At 37.5% G+C, this 27,246-nt stretch overlaps 1 protein-coding gene across 1 annotated transcript in view; it reads right to left on the reverse strand.

Moving 5' to 3' along the window:
• The window catches only part of LOC122976773 (NACHT, LRR and PYD domains-containing protein 12-like), a 197,501-nt gene extending 181,088 nt beyond the window's left edge, over positions 1-16,413 (reverse strand). The window contains exons 1-7 of the mRNA XM_044345438.1: positions 16,261-16,413; positions 12,871-12,939; positions 12,525-12,699; positions 11,300-11,422; positions 9,199-9,321; positions 1,960-2,207; positions 46-1,876 (exon numbers count right to left, since the gene is read on the reverse strand). Of these exons, the coding sequence (XP_044201373.1) occupies positions 46-1,876; positions 1,960-2,207; positions 9,199-9,321; positions 11,300-11,422; positions 12,525-12,655 (2,456 nt within the window). The 5' untranslated portion in view covers positions 12,656-12,699; positions 12,871-12,939; positions 16,261-16,413. The remainder of the gene's footprint in view (positions 1-45; positions 1,877-1,959; positions 2,208-9,198; positions 9,322-11,299; positions 11,423-12,524; positions 12,700-12,870; positions 12,940-16,260) is intronic.
• Positions 16,414-27,246: the final 10,833 nt, after the last annotated feature.

The raw sequence follows: 27,246 nt of genomic DNA on the forward strand, positions 1-27,246 counted from the left end.
CTGCAGTGATTGATTTATGACGTTGATAATCACATCTGGACTTACACAGCCTTTCTGCAGTTCCTCACAGCTGGGATCAGTCTCAGTCGTCCCTGGTCTGATGTATTGTACTTCTTCAGGTCCAACTCATCCAGAAGCTCCTCTGACATCTGCAGCATGTAGGCCAGAGCTGAGCAGTGGAACTCAGAGAGTTTCTTCTCTGATCTGTTCTCTGACTTCAGGAACTCTTGGATCTCCTGATGTACTGAGCGGTCGTTCAACTCCATCAGACAGTGGAAGATGTTGATGCTTCTGTCAGGAGACACGTTGATGCTCTTCTCCTTCAGTTTGTGGATGGCTCTCTGAATGATTTCTGGACTGTTCTTTTTCTGACCCAGCAGGCCTCCTAAGAGACTCTGATTGGACTTTACCGAGAGGCCATGAAGGAAACGAGCAAACAGGTCCAGATGGCCATTTTCACTTCTGAGAGATTTTTCCATGGCTTTCATCAGGAAGTCATCCAGGGATGAGTGACTGTATTGTTTTCCCAGGAAGGCCTCCAGTACCTCTGTGTTGCTGCTGGTGTAACAGTGGTACATGTAGACTGCAGCCAGAAACTCCTGAACACTCAGATGAACAAAGCTGTAGACTCTTTTCTGGAAGATCACACTCTCTGTTTTGAGGATCTCTGTACAAAATCCTGAGTACACTGAGGCCTCTGTGACATCAAGACCACACTGCTCCAGGTCTTTTTGGTAGAACACGATGTTTCCTTTCTCCAGTTGTTCAAACGCCAGCCTCCCCAGCTTCAGAAGAACTTCCCTGTCAGCCTTCGTCAGCTCCTGTGGACTCATCTCATGTCCTTCATTATACTTGTGCTTCTTCCTCTTTGTCTGAACCAGCAGGAAGTGTGAGTACATGTCAGTCAGGGTCTTGGGCAGCTCTCCTCTCTGGTCTGTAGTCAACATGTGCTCCAGAACTGTAGCAGTGATCCAGCAGAAGACTGGGATGTGACACATGATCTGGAGGCTCCTGGATGTCTTAATGTGTGAGATGATTCTGCTGGACAGATCTTCATCACTGAATTTCCTCCTGAAGTACTCCTCCTTTTGGGCATCAGTGAAGCCTCGTACTTCTGTTACCCTGTTAACACATGTAGGAGGGATCTGATTGGCTGCTGCAGGTCGGGAAGTTATCCAGATGAGAGCCGAGGGAAGTAGATTCCCCATGAAGAGGTTTGTCAACAACACGTTGACTGATGACTTCTGTGTGACATCAGACATGATCGTCATGTTGTTGAAATCTAATGAAAGTCTGCTTTCATCAAGGCCGTCAAAGATGAACAAAACTTTACAGACAGCCAGCTTCTCTGCTGTGACCTTCTGTAATGTTGGATGGAAAACATGGATCAGCATGAGAAGACTGTACTGCTCATCTTTGATCAAATTGAGCTCCCTGAATGAAAACAGAATCACCAGACTGACATCTTGGTTTTCCAAGCCCTCTGTCCAGTCCAGAGTGAACTTCTTCACTGAGAAGGTTTTTCCAACACCAGCGATGCCGCTCGTCAGAACGACTCTGATGTGTTTCTTTTTGTCAGGTGAGGATTCAACAGGTGAGCTTTTGTGTTCCTCTTCAGCTGTAAAGACTTTAAACACGTCGTGGCACTTGATTGGAGTGTCATGGAGGATCTTCATCTTGGAAGCTGTCTCAAGCTGCCTCACCTCATGTTGGGTATTAACCTCTTCACTCTGTCCCTCTGTGATGTAGAGCTCAGTGTAGATGCTGTTGAGGAGGGTTTCACTTCCTGCTTCATCAGTTCCTTCAGTCACATGTTCACATCTCCTCTTCAAACTGATCTTTTGTTCATGTAAAACCTCCTGGAGAGCAACATTCACTAAAACAGAGAAAAAAGTGAGACTAAACAAAGACAATATGACAATAATTCATTATTACCAACACAAAAACAATCAGTCTTACTTTGTACAGTGATGGTCTGACTGTCTGTCTGCAGTCCAGGTCTTGTCCTGGATCTTTTTCCACAGTGAGGACAGGAGAAGTCTCCTGATGAAGCAGACTTGTCCCAGTATGAGCTGATACACTGTCTGCAGAACCAGTGTCCACAGCTGGTAGAGACTGGATCCTTCAGGACGTCCTTCTGACACAAAGAACAGCAGGACAGCTGCTCCGCCACAGACACACCACTCCTCCTCTTCCTCATCCGCTCTCTGTAAAAACATTTCTTTATCACTAATATGCTTCATTGATTGTTGTTGAAAAATATTAAGATTTGGCCAACACTGTCTAGAAGCTCAGACAGTCACAGAGAACAGTAAAAGTGTAGCTTCTTTTTGAAAATAATTAATTTTATTCAAACTCTCCTGCTTTCATAAATACATATTTAAGTCTTGTAAACTGACAAAGAGATTCATTTGTCTCTCTGCTGAAAACAACCCTTAACTGTGTTTCTTATCTTATCATTTAGTGATCTGCTTGTAGTTTGCTATTAACACAAACTCAACACTTCCTGCAGCTGCTTCACTGTAAAAGCCTTCCATTAAAGAGAGATTATTATGTCCTTTACTGCTTTACAGTCCCTTTGGGCAGCTTATCTTGGGTTAGTTAGGTTTGACTCTCTTATCTCACCAAAGCCATAAACTATAACCCACATTCCTGAGGACTTTTGTGAAGCCTCCTTGCAAATCTGAGCCAAACCTGAAATTCATGTAAATTCAATGTCTGATCATTATGCAAGTTATATCATGTTATTTGTCATGTAAATACAAAAAGAATGGTATGACTTTCATAGTTGTGTGACTATCTACTAAGGAGATATTAAAACTTTGATCTTATCAACTTTTATTAACTTTATACTACATGCAACAATACTGCCTTCTAGTGACAAGGGTTAAATTTCCTTATGTTAAGAGTTGATGAATGTTTGGTAACAATGTATTTGTATTTTCAAACACCTAAGTGTTTAACTTTTGATCTAGTAGTTGTATTGAAAGAGTGAATTTTCAGAAGTAATAGGAATGTAAAGATATAATGTTTGAAGGATTTCAGTTTAAAGTTTTCTTTTATTGTTAAACAACAGTCATAATGAATGCTTTTATATTATGAAGTAAGAGTTATGTTGAACTTATATTTAAATATGTTTCTGACAGTAACCGAATCACATAAGTGTTTCTTTACTGAAGTTCCTTTCACTATAGTATTATTTCAGTGTAGATGGTTTGAGACATGTAAATATTTTGAGGAAGTTGAATCAGTGAAGGTTGTATGCTTAAACATCATCAAGTATCAGTATGAAAGTTAATGTTTGTTATGTTATTTAGAAGAGCTGACTTATTATGAAACATATGTAAACTGCTTCACTGTTTTCTTGAATAGTTTTACAAATATGATACAAGCTGACTGGAAATGTTCAGACCTAGTGACTTTGAAGTGTGATTTTTGCATGTAAAAACTCAGAATTAGACTTTCCCTAAAAATCCCTTTATTTCAGAATAAGCAGGCTGCAAAACGTCCAAGAACTCGAGGAAAATTCTTAAGACATCTCTTTCATTTCTTCTCCAACCAAGTATATGTATATTCAGTCTTTTACTGACACAATTTTAGTTTGTTTTTGTTTTATTTGGAGCATTAAGTCTCATATTTCCACATACAGTCATTTACTTTTGAAGTAAACACATACAGTATTTTATTTTGAAGTAAACGCCACTGAGGATTTGAGCATAGTCAGATTAAACTTTATTTGACACTCAACTCAAGTTACTACAAGCCAACCATAGTCTGAATCCTCAACTTAAACTCCTGAAGAAGAAAACAACGCTTTAAACTGGACCTCTACCTGCTTTCTGACAGTAATACTGCAAACTAGAAGTTAAGCCGTCCTGAAGACTCTTTCAGAGCAGCCTGGAACAGCTTGACTCCCTTTTACTGGTGTTAAACACCTCTGCATCTACGAAGACGCACCCACAGTCCAAAGCCTGATCTGGGCTCTTTAACTGCCGAACAACGCTGGTGATGCTGCACCAACTAATGTTGGACCTGCCGAGATGACGTCTCTAGCACGACTAAACACCTCAACAGTAAGGCATAACATGGCTTTGTGATCAAGGGTTGATGTCATATTACATTAAAATTAAAAGATAATTTCTTTAGAGAAGTTGAATTAGCTTTCTCTTAGCATTCCCCGTTTATTCCCTGTATTACCTTTATCATATATCCTCAAGATGTTTAGCTAATAATAAATGGTTGTTTGTTCATTTGAGCTGCAGTAAACAGAGGTCACTGTTTGGGACAAGAACTAACAATTATGAGACTGATTCATTGATTAAATTGAACAAGGGTTAGTGCTCCCTCCTGGCACTAACAAATCCTAACCAAACAGGAGGTGGTGCCCACAATAACGAGGTAATTAAATAATAAAGCATCAATACTCCTACAGCCGACCCTGTCTAGAAGCTCAGACAGTCCCAGAGAACAGTAAAAGTGTGTTTTATTTAAACTCTCCTGCTTTCATAAATACATATTTAAATTTTGTAAACTGACATAAAGAGATTTATTTGTCTCTCTGCTGAAAACAACCCTTAACTGTGTTTCTTATCTGGCTGTCTTACTAAACATTTAGTGATCTGCTTGTAGTTTTCTATTAACACAAACTCAACACTTCCTGCAGCTGCTTCACTGTAAAAGCCTTCCATTAAAGAGAGCTGATTATGTCCTTTACTGCTTTACAGTCCCTTTGGGCAGCTTATCTTGGGTTAGTTAGATTTGAACTGAGGTTAGAAGTGGTCTAAAACTTGTGGTAGGCCAGCAGTCTAAGACACACAGCATGTAACAGTGTGTTTCATGCATTAGTAAGGTCCACTTACTAATGATTCACAGCTTTCAACTGCAAGCTCCAAAAATGTGGATCTTTCAGCTTAATTTTCTTCCATGTTTTCCACACTATATTTTATATAAGCAGTTAGCTGAAGAGAAAAAAACCTCAAACACACATAATCAAGGTGAGTAAAGCATTTCTACAAATAATCTTTTCACCACATTCACCACATTTTGCACTATTATGATATGCACTGAGAACATTTAATTGGCATTAAAGGAACTGCATTAAGCTGGTTTAAGTCCTATTTATCAGACCGATTTCAGTTTGTACATGTTAATGATGAATCCTCCATGAAGACAAGGGTTAGACACAGAGTTCCACAAGGTTCTGTACTTGGACCAATTCTATTCACCTTATATATGCTTCCTTTAGGAAATATTATTAGGAAACACTCCATAAATTTTCATTGTTACGCAGATGACACCCAATTATATTTATCAGTGAAGACAGATGAACCCAATCAGTTAAACAAACTCCAAACATGCCTTAACGGCATAAAGACCTGGATGACCTGCAATTTTCTACTACTAAATTCAGATAAAACTGAAGTTATTGTGCTTGGCCCTAAACACCTTAGAAACACATTATCTAATGATATAGCTATACTGGATGGCATTACCCTGGCCTCCAGCACCACTGTAAGGAATCTGGGAGTTATCTTTGATCAGGATATGTCCTTTAACTCCCACATAAATCAAATTTCAAGGACTGCCTTTTTTCACTTACGTAATATCACAAAAATCAGGCACATCCTGTCCCTAAAAGATGCAGAAAAACTAGTTCACGCATTTGTTACTTCTAGGCTGGATTATTGCAATTCCTTATTATCAGGCTGCCCTAACAAGTCTCTAAAGACTCTCCAGCTGGTCCAGAATGCAGCTGCATGTGTACTGACTAAAACTAGAAAAAGAGCCCACATTTCTCCCATTTTAGCTTCACTACATTGGCTTCCTGTAAAATATAGAATAGAATTTAAAATCCTTCTCCTAACTTACAAAGCCCTTAATGGTCAGGCACCATCATATCTTGAAGAGCTCATAATACCGTATTATCCCACTAGAACACTGCGCTCCCAGTATGCAGGCTTACTGGTGGTCCCTACAGTCTTTAAAAGTAGAATGGGAGGCAGAGCCTTCAGCTTTCAGGCTCCTCTTCTATGGAACCATCTACCGGATTCAGTCCGGGTTGCAGACACCCTCTCTATGTTTAAGAGTAGGCTTAAAACTTTCCTTTTTGATAAAGCTTATAGTTAGGGCCGACCACGCTCGTCTTGGATCAGCCCTTAGTTATGCTGCTATAGGCCTAGACTGCTGGGGGACTTCCCATGATGCACTGAGCTCCTCTCTCCTCTTCCTCCTCTCTTTCTGTATGCATTCATGTAACATCAATGCATGTCACTAACTTTGCTTCTTCCCCAGAGTTTTTTGTGCTTTCTCATCTCACAGGAAAACCTGAGTCCCGGGCCGAACCTTCGCGGTCCTTCACAGTCCTGATGGCATCCTTCCCTGTCTATTGATGCTTGTGCTTGTTGTTGTTGTTGTGATTGTTGCTCTCCTGTCCCCCCTCCCCCTTTCCCTCTCTCTTTCTCTCTCTCAACCCAACCGGTCAAAGCAGATGGCCGCCCACCAAGAGCCGGGGTCTGCTTGAGGTTTCTACCCGTTAAAGGGGAGTTTTTCCTTACTGCTGTCGCCAAGTGCTTGCTCATGGGGGAATTGTTGGGTCTCTGTAAATTAAAGAGTACGGTCTTGACCTGCTCTATGTGAAAAGTGCCTTGAGATGACTTCTGTTGTGATATGGCGCTATATAAATAAAAATTGATTGATTGATTGATTGACTGATTCAACACAACATCTGGTAGCTTATAACAGCTGACCTGAGGTATGTTTTGAGTAAAAACATGAGAAAATTAATTACACATTTGAAGCACATTCTTTCAGGTTTTGAATAGTCGCAGATCTTTACAGTGACTTCAACATTGGGGCAAAGATGTGTGAATATCTTCTTGAAGTGTAAATTCTGACATGGAGGTTCTCAGGTTGCTACAGAAATACCATCTGTAGTTTCTGGCTATAAAACGCAGATTAAGATCCATCTTAGTTTGAAATATATTTTCTATAATAATAGTTCTGCATCATGAATAGAAATATTTTATCAGAGCAGTTTGTCTTCATCCTCACTGAATCATCCTCGATCAGGTCAGTTTACAGCAGAAACCGTCTCTTACTTTGTGTCTGAGGGTCCAGGTTCATTACTGAAGTTCGGAGGATCATGGTTGGACCGGTCACTCTTCATAGACAGACAGTCTGATGCTGGGGACTCTGCTCTCTGTCTGTGGTCTCTCTGACGTCTGTAACACCACCAAGATGTTTTTATTCATATCATGTGAATCCTTGATAAATTCTCTGATGACAAAGCCATTGAAGGAGCTCTAAACACACAAACTGCTGCTCCTGCAGATAATAAGTCGCAGATTAGATCACAGCTTTTCTAAATGACTGACAGCTGACACAGATACTAAGAGGAAGATGGGACAAATGATTTGAATGTGCGTTCAATTTTAGATAGCAAATAAATATTAGAAGGAATTTTAATATACAAACACAAAATCAACCATTGGGGACAGACAACATAACGTCATTGGCAGAGGTAATTAAAATTAATTTGCATGCTTCAGATGGAACGGTAGCCGTTGTATTGCTACTGGAGGTCGGTTGACACGGCTCTGAATTTTCAGGAGTATCGGACACTGTGTGAATGGGTAAAACATTATTTCTTGTGTGCAGTATGTGGCGCTGAAGATGACATATTGGAAATTGTGTATACATTTGATGAACTATGTGTCATTTAGGGTTCACTTGCTGTTGCCCGTAGAATATACTACATAAGTGAAATATTAATGCAGCAATACATTTACCAGAGAGCAACTGTCATGGATATACATTTTCGTGAATGTTGGATATTGTATGTAGGAGTTAAATAACACTTCCTGTGTTGACTATGTGGCACTAGAGAACACCCATTAATTATGCGTAATGTTGTTGTATATCATGTGTAGACCACACCATGTAAATTTCATGTAAATCAGACGATGTTTGTCACATAAGGCTGCCTTCCCATTGTCAGTAGGTGGCACTATGACTATGACTCAATGTTTACATGTAAATGTGTTCAGGACTGGACTCTCATGAAGCGAAATACTACCACTTCCTGTGTCCACTATGTGGCGCTAGAGAGCACCCATTAATTATATGTCATGTTGCAGTATATCATGTGTAGAACACACCATGTACATTTCATGTGAATCGGATGAACCTTGTCACATAAGACTGACTTCCTGTTGTCAGTAGGTGGCGCTATGACTATGGCTCAATATTGACATGTAGATGTATTCAGGCCTGGACTCTCATTAAACATAAGAAATTTGGGGCAAATAGGACAATGTAAAGTTGAGTCACAACATCTGCGTGTTTCATGTTTTGGGCAAAATTGACTGGCACGCCATGTCAAGGGCGTTCCACGAACACTCAAAAGCTTCGCAATTTAGCATCACAAAGATCTTTAGATGTCACCTACAAAATTTTAAGTCACACTGATTAATTCTCTAGGAGGAGTTTGTTAAAATGTCTGACAATGGTTTTGCATTGCAAAAAAAAATTCACAGTAAATTCAAAGTGGGTGACATCCTGTTGGACTTTGGGTATGGCTCCAAGAGGTTTGTTTTTAAGTCTGGAGATGTTTCATCTGCCTTCCAAATTTTGTTCATCTACATTAAATTTTAAGGTGGGGGCTTTGACTGAAAATTTCTAGAGGGTGTCCTTGAGCCATTTTACCACACCCAAGCCCAAGATCCATATCAGATATCAAGTTTTGCCACTTCTGATACATGTGCAAAATTTGGTGAATTTCAAGCATCTCTAGCACCTCATCAATGTTAAAATTAATTAGGGGGCGCTATACAGCCCACATGCCACGCCTAAGCTCAAATGCATTGTGAAATCGAAATATTTACTAGTTTGAACATGGGTGCAAAGTTTCTTGAGTTTTTGTGCATCCTAAAGGCCTCAAACGTGTTTGTAAAATGAACATTGATGTACGAAATCCAAAATGGCTGACTTCCTGTTGAGTAAAAACACTTTTCTTTATTATGTCGACAATGATAAGAGCAATGATCCCACCGAATTTCATGAACATCAAAGCAACTTTATTCCAACATGGCTCTGCGTTTGAGGGCGCTATGGAGTAGGCGGTGCTACACAAGTGGATCATTAATGCAACAATACATTTAGCCATTAGTCAATCAGTTTACAACAGAAACAGTCTCTTACTTTGTGTCTGAGGGTCCAGGTTTGTTACTGAAGTTCGGGGGATCATGGTTGGACCGGTCACTCTTCATAGACAGACAGTCTGATGCTGGGGACTCTGCTCTCTGTCTGTGGTCTGTCTGACGTCTGTAACACCACCAAGATGTTTTAATTCATATCATGTGAATCCTTGATAAATTCTCTGATGACAAAGCCATTGAAGGAGCTCTAAACACACAAACTGCTGCTCCTGCAGATAATAAGTCGCAGATTAGATCACAGCTTTTCTAAATGACTGACAGCTGACACAGATACTAAGAGGAAGATGGGACAAATGATTTGAATGTGCGTTCAATTTTAGATAGCAAATAAATATTAGAAGGAATTTTAATATACAAACACAAAATCAACCATTGGGGACAGACAACATAACGTCATTGGCAGAGGTAATTAAAATTAATTTGCATGCTTCAGATGGAACGGTAGCCGTTGTATTGCTACTGGAGGTCGGTTGACACGGCTCTGAATTTTCAGGAGTATCGGACACTGTGTGAATGGGTAAAACATTATTTCTTGTGTGCAGTATGTGGCGCTGAAGATGACATATTGGAAATTGTATATACATTTGATGAACTATGTGTCATTTAGGGTTCACTTGCTGTTGCCCGTAGAATATACTACATAAGTGAAATATTAATGCAGCAATACATTTACCAGAGAGCAACTGTCATGGATATACATTTTCGTGAATGTTGGATATTGTATGTAGGAGTTAAATAACACTTCCTGTGTTGACTATGTGGCACTAGAGAACACCCACTAATTATGCGTAATGTTGTTGTATATCATGTGTAGACCACACCATGTAAATTTCATGTAAATCAGATGATGTTTGTCACATAAGGCTGCCTTCCCATTGTCAGTAGGTGGCACTATGACTATGACTCAATGTTTACATGTAAATGTGTTCAGGACTGGACTCTCATGAAGCGAAATACTACCACTTCCTGTGTCCACTATGTGGCGCTAGAGAGCACCCATTAATTATATGTCATGTTGCAGTATATCATGTGTAGAACACACCATGTACATTTCATGTGAATCGGATGAACCTTGTCACATAAGACTGACTTCCTGTTGTCAGTAGGTGGCGCTATGACTATGGCTCAATATTGACATGTAGATGTATTCAGGCCTGGACTCTCATTAAACATAAGAAATTTGGGGCAAATAGGACAATGTAAAGTTGAGTCACAACATCTGCGTGTTTCATGTTTTGGGCAAAATTGACTGGCACGCCATGTCAAGGGCGTTCCACGAACACTCAAAAGCTTCGCAATTTAGCATCACAAAGATCTTTAGATGTCACCTACAAAATTTTAAGTCACACTGATTAATTCTCTAGGAGGAGTTTGTTAAAATGTCTGACAATGGTTTTGCATTGCAAAAAAAAATTCACAGTAAATTCAAAGTGGGTGACATCCTGTTGGACTTTGGGTATGGCTCCAAGAGGTTTGTTTTTAAGTCTGGAGATGTTTCATCTGCCTTCCAAATTTTGTTCATCTACATTAAATTTTAAGGTGGGGGCTTTGACTGAAAATTTCTAGAGGGTGTCCTTGAGCCATTTTACCACACCCAAGCCCAAGATCCATATCAGATATCAAGTTTTGCCACTTCTGATACATGTGCAAAATTTGGTGAATTTCAAGCATCTCTAGCACCTCATCAATGTTAAAATTAATTAGGGGGCGCTATACAGCCCACATGCCACGCCTAAGCTCAAATGCATTGTGAAATCGAAATATTTACTAGTTTGAACATGGGTGCAAAGTTTCTTGAGTTTTTGTGCATCCTAAAGGCCTCAAACGTGTTTGTAAAATGAACATTGATGTACGAAATCCAAAATGGCTGACTTCCTGTTGAGTAAAAACACTTTTCTTTATTATGTCGACAATGATAAGAGCAATGATCCCACCGAATTTCATGAACATCAAAGCAACTTTATTCCAACATGGCTCTGCGTTTGAGGGCGCTATGGAGTAGGCGGTGCTACACAAGTGGATCATTAATGCAACAATACATTTAGCCATTAGTCAATCAGTTTACAACAGAAACAGTCTCTTACTTTGTGTCTGAGGGTCCAGGTTTGTTACTGAAGTTCGGGGGATCATGGTTGGACCGGTCACTCTTCATAGACAGACAGTCTGATGCTGGGGACTCTGCTCTCTGTCTGTGGTCTGTCTGACGTCTGTAACACCACCAAGATGTTTTAATTCATATCATGTGAATCCTTGATAAATTCTCTGATGACAAAGCCATTGAAGGAGCTCTAAACACACAAACTGCTGCTCCTGCAGATAATAAGTCGCAGATTAGATCACAGCTTTTCTAAATGACTGGCAGCTGTCACAGATACTAACTCAAAGTCAAAAACCTCGCAATTTAGATGGCTGACTTCCTGTTGGACTTAGGGTTTGGCTCCAAGACGCTTTTATTATTTTAGTCTGGAGATGTTACATTTGACCACTAAATTTTGTAGTCTTTCAGGGAAAATTTAAATGATGTAACTGATATCAAAACTGACGCTCAGGAATTTTCAGCCCCATATGTGACTGAATGGATATGATGACAAATGAGCCGAGCCCAATCCCTACAAATATATAATTTCCCCACTTCTGATGCATGTGGAAAGTTTCATGAATTTTCGAGTACTTTGAGCACCACTATGAACAGCACCAGGCTTTGAAGCCAATTTGACACAGCGGCCAAACTGTGTAATTACAACTTCCAGCTTCATCATGTGATGCACTCTGGCCCAAAGGGCATATTTCCAGCACACAATCATGGGAAAAGGCTAAACAGGAATTAGTTGGCCAGGACAGCAGAAGTCTCTGGTGCACATTTTCTATGGACCTCACAGATGCGGAAGATCTGAGTAATTTTATACCTGACAGTCGAACTTTTTTGGCTTCATGCATGGATGTATAAAGAGAACTGGATACAGTGTCGGAGGAGGGGGCCTGTTAATTCCTATTAAAGTTGTGGTGAATGAAGCCTCATGAAAAAGTTCGACTTCTGGGTATAAAATTACTGTGCTATGGAGCCTGCTGGCAACGCCTGAGCCAAATCACTATAAAAGATATAATTTCCCCTCACTTCTAATCAATGTGCAAAGTTTTGTGAGTTTTCGAGCACCTTTAACCCCTTAAAAATGTGATTAATTGCTTCAGATACAATAGGCTTTCTCACTACTCTGACCTAATAATCTCTACAAAAACAACAGGTTCCTCACACTTTCAATGCCAGGGCCCTAATGAGTCATATAAATGAGTTAGTAGCAGCTCTCTTGCTTTGTGTTTGACGGTCCAGGTTCATTACTAAAGGTTGGAGGATGATCGTTGTACCGGTTACTCTTCATAGACAGAACGTTGGATAGTGGAGGCTCTGCTCTGTCCTCCTCTTCCTCCACACGAGCACTCATCTTGTGGACTTCAGTCAGTCTGAGAGGTAAACCAGTAACACTGACTGTGAGATTAGAAAGCAAGATTCAAGAGAAACAAGTTATCCAAACAAGTCCTGTTTTATTTTCTCTCTTTATATCCACAGAAGTTCATTCTAACTCTTCTCCCCTCTACAGTCCTCAGGGAGGAAACTGAGACTTTCATGATAAAATAAGAATGTTTTATTAACACTCACCCTGCGTCAGATGTCAGTTTTTATCCACCTGCTCTGCTCTGTTGAAGACTTCCAGTTCCAGTACTGCCACTTACAAGAAATCACATGACCCTGTCAACATGTGTCTGTGTGTGTGTGTGTGTGTGTGTGTGTCATAAACATGTTTATGAGGATCTCTTTTGGCTTAAACAGGTTAAATTAAAATGGGTTTTGGTAAAAGCATTAGTACTGTAGGTAACACTCTATGATACAAGTTTAGAGTGTAACTCCCCCCCCATCACCATGTAATTTCCCGGAACTTGCAGTGTTATGTAACTCTTTTCTTTTTAACTTCCCCTTCATTTGTTAGTCTAAGACAGGTCTTCACACCAAGTTGAGGGGGTGCAGCTTGAGAGACAAAACTTCTCCTTCTTTGAGTCATCCAGTAGTTGCTGAGTTCAGTGTCATGCTCAAGGGAACATATGGCAGGCCGTTTCAACATTTAATAGCTAGACTGGATATCCAGTGCAGATATCCGTAATTTAATTATTCTAGTCAAAATGAACATTTCAGATATCCACAATGACCTTTTTCCTAGGACAAATTATGTCACTTTGGCCATTCATGTGTATTGGGCTTTCAATTTCAGATATCCACAATTGCATTTTTGATATCTAGAATGAACATTCTGGATATCTACAATACAGTTCTTACTAGTCATAATTCTAATTTCAGATATCCAAAATGAAAAAACATTCCAGATATCCATAATGTAATTTTGAATATCCAAAATACATTTTGACTAGTAAGAATGTCATTATGGATGTCTGAAATTAGAAGTATGACTAGTAAGAATTGTATTGCAGATATCCACAAATGTATTGTGGATATATCCTGACAGGTCGTTAGGATGCCATTTTAACATAAAAAGGGCTCATTCACAATTTCAATTTAAGATATTTTTAAATCCTTAAAAAGTGGCAGTTTTAACATTTAATCTCTAGACTGGATATTTATTGCAGATATCTGTAATTCAATTCTTCCCAGTCAAAATTGTCATTTCAGATATCCACAACGTCATTCTTCCTAGGACAAATGACGTTACTTCATGTGTATTGGGCTTTCAATTTCAGATATCCACAATTACATTTTTGATGTCCTGAACGAACATTCTGGATATCTGCAATACAATTCTTACTAGGAGAAACCCTCCTTTCAGATATTTACAATCCAATTCTTACTAGTCATAACTGAAGTCAGCATTTGCTTTCGGTGAAAAAAGAAAAATCCCGCCAAAAGTGGTCACTAGATGTCGCACTACGTATGTCCTAAACTCAGAGATGATTGTGACTGAGTGATGATCAGATCAAACTGTCAAACTAGGCAGTGCTGGTCAAATATGAATCAAGATTCTGTTACTGCATTGCCTATTTCTTGCCTCAAATATTTTCAGAAACATGTTGAAAACAGAAGAGCAAAAACCAAGCACTACCCAACTTGCAGTACGTCATCTACTAAGTCGATCTACATCAGTTACAATTTCAGATATCTAAACTGCATTCTGGATAGAAAGAATTACAATTATGGATATCCACAATATTTATACAGACGTCCTAGTAAAATTGCAGTTACACATATCCAAAATTACATTTTAACTGGTCAAAACATATTTTTGGATATTCAAAATGACATTAAGGATATCTGGAATGGTTTTTCATTTTGCATATCTGAAATGGAAATTATGACTAGTAAGAATTGGATTGTAGATATCCAGAATATTCATTCTAGATATCAAAAATGCAATTGTGGATATCTGAAATTGAAAGCCCAATACACATGAATGGCCAAAGTGATGTCATTTGTCCTCAGAAGAATGATGAAATAACAACTGTGGATAGGAACAATGTCATCATGGATATCTGAAATGTTTATTTTGACTAGGAAGAATTGAATTACAAATATCTGCAAACATATCCAGTCTAGCAATTAAAAGTTAAAAAGGCCACCTATACTTATAAAGATTTTAAGATATTTTAAATTTATTTTTAACTAGTACAATCAAAGTTGTAGATATCTCGAAATACAATTTCTACTTGTAAGAATGTTATTGTGGATATCTTTAATTACCATTCTGACTAGTGAGAATACAATTTTGACCAGGAGAAATGCTATTATGGATATCTAAAATGTAACTACGGATAGGAGTTTGGTTCGATTGACTGATCGTTTTAACATTTAATAGCTAGACTCGATATTCATTGCAGATATCCATAATTCAATTCTTCCTAGTCAAAATGAACATTTCAGATATCCACAATGAAATTCTTCCTAGGAAAAATGATGTTACTTCATGTGTATTGGGCTTTCAATTTCAGATATCCACAATTACATTTTGGATTTCTAGAATGAATATTCTGGATATCTACAATCCAATTCTTACTTGTCATAATTCTAATTTCAGATATGCAAAATGAAAAAAACATTCCAGATACAGAATGTATTTCTGGATATCCAAAATACATTGTGACTAGTAAGAATGACATTATGGATGGCCACAATTGGTATTATGACTAGTAAAAATGCAATTTCAGATATCCACAAATGTACCGTGGATATGGTAAGCTGTTTTATCATTTAATGGAACCACACTCTTATCTTTAATTACATTATGTTTATTTTGACTAGGAAGAACTGAATTACGGATTGAATGATATACGCAATGAATATCCAGTCTAGCTATTCAATGTTGAAACGACCTGCCATATGTTCCACTGAGCATGACACTGAACTCCGCAACTACTGGATGACTCAAAGAAGGAGAAGTTTTGACTCTCAAGCCTCGCCCCCTCAACTTGGTGTAAAGACGTGTCTGAGACTAACAAATGAAGGGGAAGTTAAAAAGAAAAGAGTTACGTAACACTGCAAGTTCCGCAAAAGTAAAAAAATACTTTTTAAAGATTTTTAGATATTGAATATTAAATTTATTTTTGACTCGTACAATCAAAGTTGTAGATTTCTTGAAATACAATTTCAACTAGTAAGAATGTTATTTTAGATATTTCAATTACCATTCTGACTAGTGAGAATACAATTTTGACTAGGAGAAACATTGTTTTGGATATCTAAATGTAATTGTGGATAGTCAGTGAGCCCTTTTTTTTATTAAAATAGCTCCTATCCACCTGCCAACAAAAAAGATATCCTGGGTACGTTGAACTTGCTTCGTAGTACAGGTCCCTGTTCTCTCAGCGAGGGCTACATGAGAAAGAGTTTGACACAACACCGGAAATACCACACAAACAAGTTATCTACCCGTTTTATTTCCTCTCTTTATATCCACAGAAGTTCATTCTAACTATTTTCCCCTCTACAGTCCTCAGAGAAGAAACTGACTGAGACTTTCATGGTAAAATAAGAATATTTCATTAACACTCACCCCGCGTCAGACGTCAGTTTTTATCCATCTGCTTCTGCTCTGTTGAATTTAGTTTCACTTCTGCAACTTACAAGAAATCACATGACCCTGAGGGGAGAGACGTCAAAACTTCTCCTTCTTTGAGTCATCCAGTAGTTATTGAGTTCAGTGTCATGCTCAAGGGAACATCAATAGTAAATGTTAAATAAAATTTGTCTTCAAGCGTGTGTTGGGATTTAAACTGGTAACATTGCAGTAAATATACAAAAAAAAAAAAAAAATACAATCAGCGCCCTGTGAAGGAAAAAATTATATTAGAAGTGTACTTTTGGAGAAATTACTATATTATTGTATTAATACTTTGATGATCATTAATCTAATGTAGAAGTGTGGTCAACTGATCAGTTTTTGTCTTTAAAGAACATGATGCACTCTTGACCCTGTCTATTGACCTTTATATGTTGTAGATGTCTCGCACCTTGTTTGAGTAGGCACATTAATGTCTAATCTGTTATGAAAGAAGAAATAGAAAAGGTTATCTGAAGTGCATGATATATGGTGACCCTGATTTTAAGGAGTGACCGTTGGAAAAGGGGAGCTTAATGCAAGAACTGGAAGCTGTACAAGACAGGCATGACACCATATATGGAATTGCTGTTGATTATCTTACAGGAAACAGGTGTCTGCAGTCAGCGAAGTGTGACTGCACACGAGGTGCTTGTGTTGACGGTTGTGTTGGACGGAAGCTGAAACTGTTTGTGTGAGCTGTTCAAGGTTGTCGTCTTGCTCAGGGAGCCCAAATGCATACAGTCTAGTGATTTATTTAAGGTAGTTAGACTGCAGAAAAAATACTGTGTCTCTGGTATTTAATTACATTTGTCACCTAACTAGACAGGCTGACTTTTCAGCTGCAACAACAGCTGGTACTTTGAAGGACAAAGAATGCTATCTTGAAACAACTAAAACATTTCATCATAAGCACTGCACATCCACACAGGTGTTCAGTTTCTACTTGATTAGACCTGCTCAGGTTGAATGAGGACGGAGGTGTGCTGACAATTACATCTCAAAACTTAAACGGGAGAGTCAGAGAGATATCAATCAAGCTCAATCTGTACATTATTTATGTTTACTGTTTGTTTGTTAATTTTATTGGTTTTATATATATATATGTATATATATATATATATATATATATATATATATATATATATATATATATATATATATACATATATATTTATATTTATCTTTTTTTTTTTTTGCAGTGCAAAGAAAGACTCTAACACAACATTTTCACCTTATGGCAACCTTTTACAACATATTCAGAATTCTTTCATAGAAAAAACATGTTTACAAACTTAATCTACAATTACACAGCAAAGATGTCATTGTAAATGTTAAAGCACTTGATCACCAGAAAAGGCCACAAATAGAAATGTTTCACTCATTTGGTTTTTTAGTTATCAGGACATACTTATTAGTTCTTCTTGTTTTTTTTTCTTACTTATATTTATTTATAATTTGTATCACCATTTATTTATTTTCATTTTACATGTTCTAAAAAAAATCTAAAACTACTGGAAGGGGGTGTCATAGTTTTCATGGACTTTAATACATATTTATTTTTAACTTATATGCATTATTGTGTTCTAATTGTTAACTGCCTGTTTTGTGTTGTTTATATGGTTCATGCTGTGCACTCACTCATTCATTCATAAATAAATATTTTGTTTGTTTATAACCATCAGCGTCCATCATTTGACTGAACAGGTCTGATGAATCAATGGCAGTCTACGTATTGATCATTGAAAGGGGAGATCTGGTGTTATTGTTAAGTTAAGTCATGGTTTACTACTATTTCAAACACTGTGTCTATTCTATTCATGACATTAAATTACAGAAAGTGTTACACTGTGAGTGGATTGCTAGCTGCCTTCACTTCTCTTTCATCCATCAAAGTGTCTGGTGCATCTCAGTGACCTGCACTCTCACTGGATCTTGTTACAGTTAACAATTTCCAGCAAATAAATAACTCTTACCCTCCGCAATTAGGTTGCTACCTATACTGTGAACAAATGGCTGCATTTAGAAGAAATTATTATGGCTTAATTTGACGAAGACAGCAGAACAGCAAAAACTTCCTGTTCTCTCAGCAAGGGCTACATGAGAAATACAACCCTGGAAATACCACATAAACGAGTTATCTCCCCGTTTTATTTCCTCTCTTTATATCCACAGAGGTTCATTCTAACAGGTTATACAGTGGATAACACAGCACTTGTAGCACTTGTGGGTTAATTGTAGAGGACAGTTTCTCCTTCTATCCAGAGGTGAACCAGTACTATCTGTAGCATCAGTATCAGCACAGATAAAGCTCCTTATTACTTGTGTTCCACATCATGAATTTATCTGTTAAAGATACCAGAACCTTATACTAATGACATGTGCTTTAGAGTAATAAACATCATCTGCTGTGAGGGAAAAAAATATATTGTGGTGAGGCGTTTTAATGAAAGCTGTTAATCATTCATTGTTATTTTCACATTTTAATATGTTCAGAGAGTTTCTTCATTGACTTTCATTTTTATTCTACTTATGAACCCTCCAGCCCTCCACCACCAAATTTTACAAGCACTGGTACGCTACTCAAGAGGCTCATCTGTTTCCTGTTTTAAAAATCAGATCTAATCATTTAATTTGGAGAAAAATAGCCTCTTGTGTGCTGTAGACTGTGAATGTATTATCCTACAATATTATGTTTACAATAACTTTGGATCCCATATGGCCTGATAAAATAGTAAATTAAATGTTTCAAAATATCTTATCAAAGTAACGCAGGCTTTTCCGTTATCCAGCTTGATGGAGCACCCCTCTCATCACAACACTGTTTTCTGTCACCCACAGAGAAAATAACATACATGCAACACTTCTGGATTTTTGTAGCCTAATCTAAAGAAATGAAAATGCATTTTTCAACTGTTTAATAAGCCATAACACCTTTAAAAGCAAAAAAAGAGAGAAAGAAACAGCTTCAGCTAGAAGCAGCAGGAGCTGAAAGTAAATTAAAAAAATGAATGTTGCTCTGCTTTTCTGATTGAAGTTGACGTCCTTTCTTACAGCAACAGATACAAAAGCAGATGCTGGAGTGTCAGACTTCATAACAGCAGTGATGGTGTTACTGTTTACAGATCAGGTGGGATTAGGGACAGCAGCGTTTAATGTCACTGAGGTTTAAATTGAATTTATATTACTGACTACACAACTTGTTTAAAAAGAGAGCATGAAAGAGAAAAGACTGCAAATGGACCAGAGAGAGTGCAAGAGAAACAAACTGATCTCTAACTTTATTCAACAATATACAGTTTAAGGGAAGACAGTGAATTTATATGCACGTTTAAGCCTAATAATCCTTTTTCATGTATGAAATTTCATCCTGCACTCATATAACAGTGATGATATAGACTGCCTACTCCTGCACTTGATAGAGTAAATACATGTTGTGCTGCAGCATTTGGGCCTCCTGTTGCTGGAGTCTTTATCACTTGTAATTGAAACTGAAGTCATGATGTTCTTGGTATTTTTTGTGGATATTTTGTGTTGGTTTTAACAATCTGCATGATGTTTTTAGGGATTTTTTTAAGATAGAGATATCGAAAGAAAGAAGAGAGACACACACATACACTCACTCAGTAATAGACTCTGCAGGATGTGAAACATAATCATAATTAAAGCTGCGAGCAGCGATGACTGGGCCCTCGCACCTCGCGTGCACTGGAGGGAGGGCCAGCTGTCGTATCGCTACTGGAGGTCTGTTGAGACATCTCTGAATTTTCAGAATTATCAGACACTTTGTGAATGGGTGAAAATATTATTTACTGTGTGCAGTACGTGGCGCTGGAGATGACATTACATATACGTTTGATGAACTATGTGTAATTTAAGCAGAACTTCCTTTTGCACATTGGCAATAGTACAAGAGTGAAATATTAATGCAGCAATACATTTACCAGAATATAATTGATATACATTTTCATGAAAATTGGACATTGCATGTAGAAAATAACTATCACCTCCTGTGGCTCTAGAACACCCACTAATTACATGTCATGTTGCTGTATATCATGTGTAGACCACACCATGTAAATTTCATTTTAAATCGGACATTTGTCACATAAGGCTGCCTCCCTGTTGTCAGTAGGTGACGCTATGACTGTGACTCAATATTGACATGTAGATGTGTTCAGGCCTGGACTCCTATCAAACATGAGAAATTTGGGGCAGATTGGACAATGTAAAGTGGGGTTACAACAACTTCCTGTTTAATGCCCCAAACATGTTTTGGGGCCTGTCAATGGCTTCACTTAGCAAAAAAAAAAAAGCAAAGTTGATTCAAAATGGCTGACTTCCTGTTGGGCTTAGGGTATGGCTCCAAGAGGCTCTTTGTAAGTCTGGACATGATACATGTTCCTACCAAATTTGGTGCATCTAGGTGAAACTATGAAATTATGAAATTTCATAAGGGCACTATCGAGCCATTTTGCCCCACCCATGTCCAAACATATAACATATAAATGTTCACCACTTCTGATGCATGTGCAAAGTTTCAAAAATTGTGATTAATTTTGACAAAAAACAGTAATTCCTTGCATTACAATGGAGCCTTCACACTACTCAGTGCTCAGGTCTTAATAAATAATGGTGTGATGGAAAATCAAAGCTTTGAATCATCATGTGAATCATCCTGAACTTCTGTGAATCCAAAAAAGTTAAAAGAAAACTAAAATATGTCATCATTGAATAAGGAATAAAAAAGTCCTCAGCCAATATACTGTATATGATACATTGAAGACTGTCATAAGTTTCTCACTGCAAAGTGAAGTCAGTGACATTCAATATGCTGTTTCTCACTCTTTAACCTTCCTGCGTTTTTCTAACCACAACCAATGTGACATTTTATCTCAGCAACTGCAGAATGACAGAAAGAGAAACTAACTGACATTTGAAAAGTGGGGGTGGGAGTAAACTCTCGTCTCTCTGATGGTGCTCCAACTGTAAGATTGACTGAGTCTGACATTTTCAACTTTTCAAACATTACAGTGATCTGAAGAAACCTTTCACCCTGCCACTACTAAACATTTTTTCCTTTAATTTTTAAATGTTAAATCTCTGTTGAGCTGTTCTGGAGTTCTGGAAAAAGGTTGTGTATTGATGTACCACTTATTCAGGTGATATTTTAAAATTACATAAGTTAAAGCTACTGAACAGTATAATATTCAATTAGTCAATACTGTACTAAGTAATGCAGGTTGTAGGAGGACAACAGCTTGTTAATACTCCTACAATGCTAATCTGGACATATTTAAAGTAAACTGTCAACTCTGTGTATTTTCATTTTTAATCACTTGGTAAGTCCATAAGAAATACTTGATCTATAATTGCTCTGGAAATCAATAATTACCAGCATTACCTTTTAAGATGTTGTAAATTTCAACTGAATTCACACTGGAAAGCTCACTTGGTGTTGTGAAGTGCAGCCTCACAGAGCTGCTTAACTGTAGACTCTAACCCAACCTCTCTTGTTGAATTAATTATCTTTTTTTATATAATTTAATATTAGTTTTGATTTATGTCATTTTTTTAATCTCATCTCATTCATTGCACTGTTTTTTTTTCCTTTTTTTGTCAGAAGATTTATTGTGTTTTCTAGCACATGCAAACACATCCATGTATTACTCAAGCATGTTTCATTGAAATGACCTCCCCATGACTGTAATAGGAGAAGTAAGATCAATGGATGCAAAATCCTGACAGTCTGAAAATTGAAAAGAAATATTTGTACTTATTAAGATTATACAAATCAAAGACACAGTAAGTCTTCACTTAGTGGAAAATGACAGGGTGAAGAAATCTTCAAACAAATACAGTAATAATGTTTATAAAGATTATTGCTTTGCTTCTTCTGTTTCTCTAGATTTCTTCTTTGTGTCTGAGTCTCTCAGAGTCTTGCAGGGCGTGTTGTCAAGTGTGACTTCCTGTTTGACTAAACCACAGAGGAAATTAGAGCTTGTTTTAGAAGAACTAGTCCTGCAAGTATCTCTGGTAAGTACGTGACAAAACATGCATGTTGGATTTCTAAAATGCATGCATTGTCACGTATTTAGTTTTCAGAGTGAGGCTCCACCAACCATAAAACCAATATACAGTTCTGAGAGTCCATGTCTGAAATATAATGGAAGGGTAACATGTGTTGTTTACATTTTCTTCTATTATTTTGTTTTGTTTTGTATTGTGTTTTGAAGTCCTTTTTTTGCTGCAAATGTGGAGGGTACCCACTTGATTTGATCTAACTCAGGCTATTGAACCTTCATTTTAGTCTAAGTTTAATTTAACAACGCATTTTTTCAAAAAACAGGAACTGAGTATTTGACTCCCATCATTTACATTTAAGTCAGACAATATTTCAGGGCAAGTATGAAAAGGAGGAACAATTAGAGACCAACAACTATTTCAATGTACATACGGGCCTCGTGAGTTTTCTGTTAAGAATTATTGTCACACCAGCTGTTTGATGTGATGAAATTGCACCATTTTAACTACAAATTCTGAGTTTCCACAAAGTGAAATGTGACAATGGGAAACAAATAAGGTTAATTTCCAAAGTTGGACATGTGAGATTTTCACTCGACAGCAACAATAAGAGTCATTGCTGTAAAATCGGTAACAGTAAAGGTCTAATCTTCACTTTGAGCGGCTACGACCTTTAAACACTGCTGTCATGTTAACACATCAGTAATTTCACACAACTATTATTTAAAAGAACTTTTGACATTTAGATTAACTTTAACAGTCCTCTCTCCATGGTTTTAAGTTTATTATTAACAAATGCAGTGAAGTATTGATTTAAGGTATATGTTTTATTGTTTCATTTACATACTGTAGGTAAGAAAATAGTATTTCTTCCACAACTGTTTAAGTATGAAGTTATATTCAATAAGTATTTCTTAACTTTATCTTTAAGTTTCACTTTTAAGTTTTGTGGTTTTGACTTTTGAAGTCAAAGGAGTTCGTTTCCTGTAAAAGGTTTGTATAAATATACAATCACATTTTCAAATGTATGAAAAATCCAACATTTTTAAGTCCTATTTCAATAGACTATGATGATATAATGCCTTATAAACAACATAGAGAATTTGTTTTTGAAAAAAAAAAGTCTGATTATTGTTTTACCAGTCATAGCTTCAACATTTTTAAGATTATGAAATGGTGACATATCCAACATACAGTTTTATTTGCTATATATTATACACACACACACACACACACACACACACACACACACATATATATATATATATATATATGTACAGGTCAATATTTAGACCTTGTAAAGTTTTACCATACATGCAATGTAACGAAAGTAGAGATTGACATGAGATGCATTTTTAGTTTTTCCTTTTCAGTCCATCGTATAATTATCACTCAATATTTTTTAGCACTTTTATGATATTGAGAAAACAGCAAGAATGAAACATAGAAGAGTAAAGCAGCAGGTACAGAAGAGATGGTAGGTTTGATTGCAGGCCAGCAGGGGTCCATATGGCTGCAAAAGCAGGAGGATTAAATGTGATTCGATCTATGGCGACCTCAATCCCTCTTCTCTTGTCTCTAATTTTGTTCTTTCATTTCTCTTCTACCTTCAGCTACTAATCTCTCAGATTGTTTTCTCTCTTTTATCACGTCCGTATGGGCAAGATGAACATTTCCTAAAGCAACAGCCACCTGTGAATGTACATGAAGGTAAATTAGTTGTAGATTCATTGCTTCTACATTTGAGCCGCAGACCCTGAAGCTCTTTATATAGACTGTGTGTGTGTGTGTGTGTGTGTGTGTGTGTGTGTGGCTGCAGTTTCTCATGGGGTGAGGCACTGAGTCGTCTGTTTCTGTTTCAGTGAAACTAGTAAATTAAATGTTTCAAAATATATCCGAATTTCTACATAATCCATCTGGGTTCCCTTCATATTCTGAGTGAGGGTCTGTGGCACAACTTCACCTACTTCCAATGTGCACAGAGAAGGGAAATAAGTCTAGAAAGATGAGAACTCCCACAACACTTGTAGTATGAGGAACAACTTTATTAATTGACTGACGCGTTTTGGCTTGTGGCCTTCATCAGGGTCATCATAAAACACATTACAAACACCATTTAAATAAAGTAAGTTGGGTATGAAAAAAGGTAAAAAAAAAAAAAAAAAAAAAAGTTAAAAAAATATAAAAGACAACCAATCATATACAAATAGACACATATCAGCCAATGAGACATCTACAAAGATAGGTTGGATATATGGTCATGTGGCTTAAGGCCAATTGTTGTCCAAGATTAACTGAGGCAAGGGGAGTGTCCAAGAAAGGACATGGGTGACACCATCTTTGGTCCTTTAACTAGAAAGGTGCACCTAGGGGGTGGTACTTGGGTTCATCCAAAAATGTGCCTATTAGACATGGCATACAGGCTTTATAAAGTGCTGTGTAAATCCTGGACTTTATTTAATTTTCTTTTTGTCTTCATAGTTTGAGCAGAACGAGTGAATGAATAAATAACTTACTCTAAGACCATGTTGGCACACTTTTATTTCTTAAATCATAAATGCTAAGCTTTTAAATAAAAGGGCTCACTCAATCACAGAAGTGACCATGAATAAAATGGGGATTAACTGAAGTATTTTTGTAAAAGTCCTTCACAGTTCTTCTATTTTATGTTTCCGAACACGAACAAGTGATGCGAGAGTCAAAATACACTTGGGAGTCTGTTTCCATCCATCGGACATTCTTTGACACGCAGCTAAATTAAGTTTGACAGTTAGCCTGTCAGGGAGCAGCTAGTTCTGCTGTATAAGTTACCATGGTTACTGAGCTGGGAATCATATAAGCTGTGGTGATGGAACGGAGCTCTCACTTAAATTAGCGAGGCTTATCAAAGTAACGCAGGCTTTTCCGTTACGCAGCTTGATGGAACACCCCTCTCATCACAACACAGTTTTCTGTCACCCACAGAGAAAATAACATACATGCAACACTTCTGGTTTTTTGTAGCCTAATCTAAAGAAATGAAAATGCATTTTTCGACTGTTTAATAAGCCATGACACCTTTAAAAGCAAAAAAAGAGAGAAAGAAACAGCTTCAGCTGGAGGCAGCAGGAGCTGAAAGTAAATTAAAAAAATGAATGTTGCTCTGCTTTTCCGATTGAAGTTGACGTCCTTTCTTATAGCAACAGATACAAAAGCAGATGCTGGAGTGTCAGACTTCATAACAGCAGTGATGGTGTTACTGTTTACAGATCAGGTGGGATTAGGGACAGCAGTGTTTAATGTCACTGAGGTTTAAATTGAATTTATATTACTGACTACACAACTTGTTTAAAAAGAGAGCATGAAAGAGAAAAGACTGCAAATGGACCAGAGAGAGTGCAAGAGAAACAAACTGATCTCTAACTTTATTCAACAATATACAGTTTAAGGGAAGACAGTGTATTTATATGCACGTTTAAGCCTAATAATCCCTTTTCATGTATGAAATTTCATCCTGCACTCATATAACAGTGATGATATAGACTGCCCACTCCTGCACTTGATAGAGTAAATACATGTTGTGCTGCAGCATTTGGGCCTCCTGTTGCTGGAGTCTTTATCACTTGTAATTGAAACTGAAGTCATGATGTTCTTGGTATTTTTTGTGGAAATTTTGTGGGGGTTTTAACAATCTGCATGATGTTTTTAGGGATTTTTTTAAGATAGAGATACCGAAAGAAAGAAGAGAGACACACACACACACACTCACTCAGTAATAGACTCTGCAGGATGTGAAACATAATCATAATTAAAGCTGTGAGCAGCGATGACTGGGCCCTCGCACCTCGCGTGCACTGGAGGGAGGGCCAGCTGTCGTATCGCTACTGGAGGTCTGTTGAGACATCTCTGAATTTTCAGAATTATCAGACACTTTGTGAATGGGTGAAAATATTATTTACTGTGTGCAGTACGTGGCGCTGGAGATGACATTACGTATACGTTTGATGAACTATGTGTAATTTAAGCAGAACTTCCTTTTGCACATTGGCAATAGTACAAGAGTGAAATATTAATGCAGCAATACATTTACCAGAATATAATTGATATACATTTTCATGAAAATTGGACATTGCATGTAGAAAATAACTATCACCTCCTGTGGCTCTAGAACACCCACTAATTACATGTCATGTTGCTGTATATCATGTGTAGACCACACCATGTAAATTTCATTTTAAATCGGACGTTTGTCACAGAAGGCTGCCTTCCTGTTGTCAGTAGGTGACGCTATGACTGTGACTCAATATTGACATGTAGATGTGTTCAGGCCTGGACTCCTATCAAACATGAGAAATTTGGGGCAGATTGGACAATGTAAAGTGGGGTTACAACAACTTCCTGTTTAATACCCCAAACATGTTTTGGGGCCTGTCAATGGCTTCACTTGGCAAAAAAAAAAGCAAAGTTGATTCAAAATGGCTGACTTCCTGTTGGGTTTAGGGTATGGCTCCAAGAGGCTCTTTGTAAGTCTGGACATGATACATGTTCCTACCAAATTTGGTGCATCTAGGTGAAACCTACATGTGGGGGATTAAACTTTGAAATTATGAAATTTCATAAGGGGCACTATCGAGCCATTTTGCCCCACCCATGTCCAAACATATAACATATAAATGTTCACCACTTCTGATGCATGTGCAAAGTTTCAAAAATTGTGATTAATTTGTGTTTTTCTAACCACAACCAATGTGACATTTTATCTCAGCAACTGCAGAATGACAGAAAGAGAAACTAAATGACATTTGAAAAGTGGGGGTGGGAGTAAACTCTCGTCTCTCTCATGGTGTTCCAACTGTAAGATTGACTGAGTCTGACATTTTCAACTTTTCAAACATTACAGTGATCTGAAGAAACCTTTCACCCTGTCACTACTA

Source organism: Thunnus albacares, chromosome 24 (genome assembly GCF_914725855.1).
Source record: "Thunnus albacares chromosome 24, fThuAlb1.1, whole genome shotgun sequence".
NCBI classification, from domain to species: Eukaryota; Metazoa; Chordata; class Actinopteri; order Scombriformes; family Scombridae; genus Thunnus; species Thunnus albacares.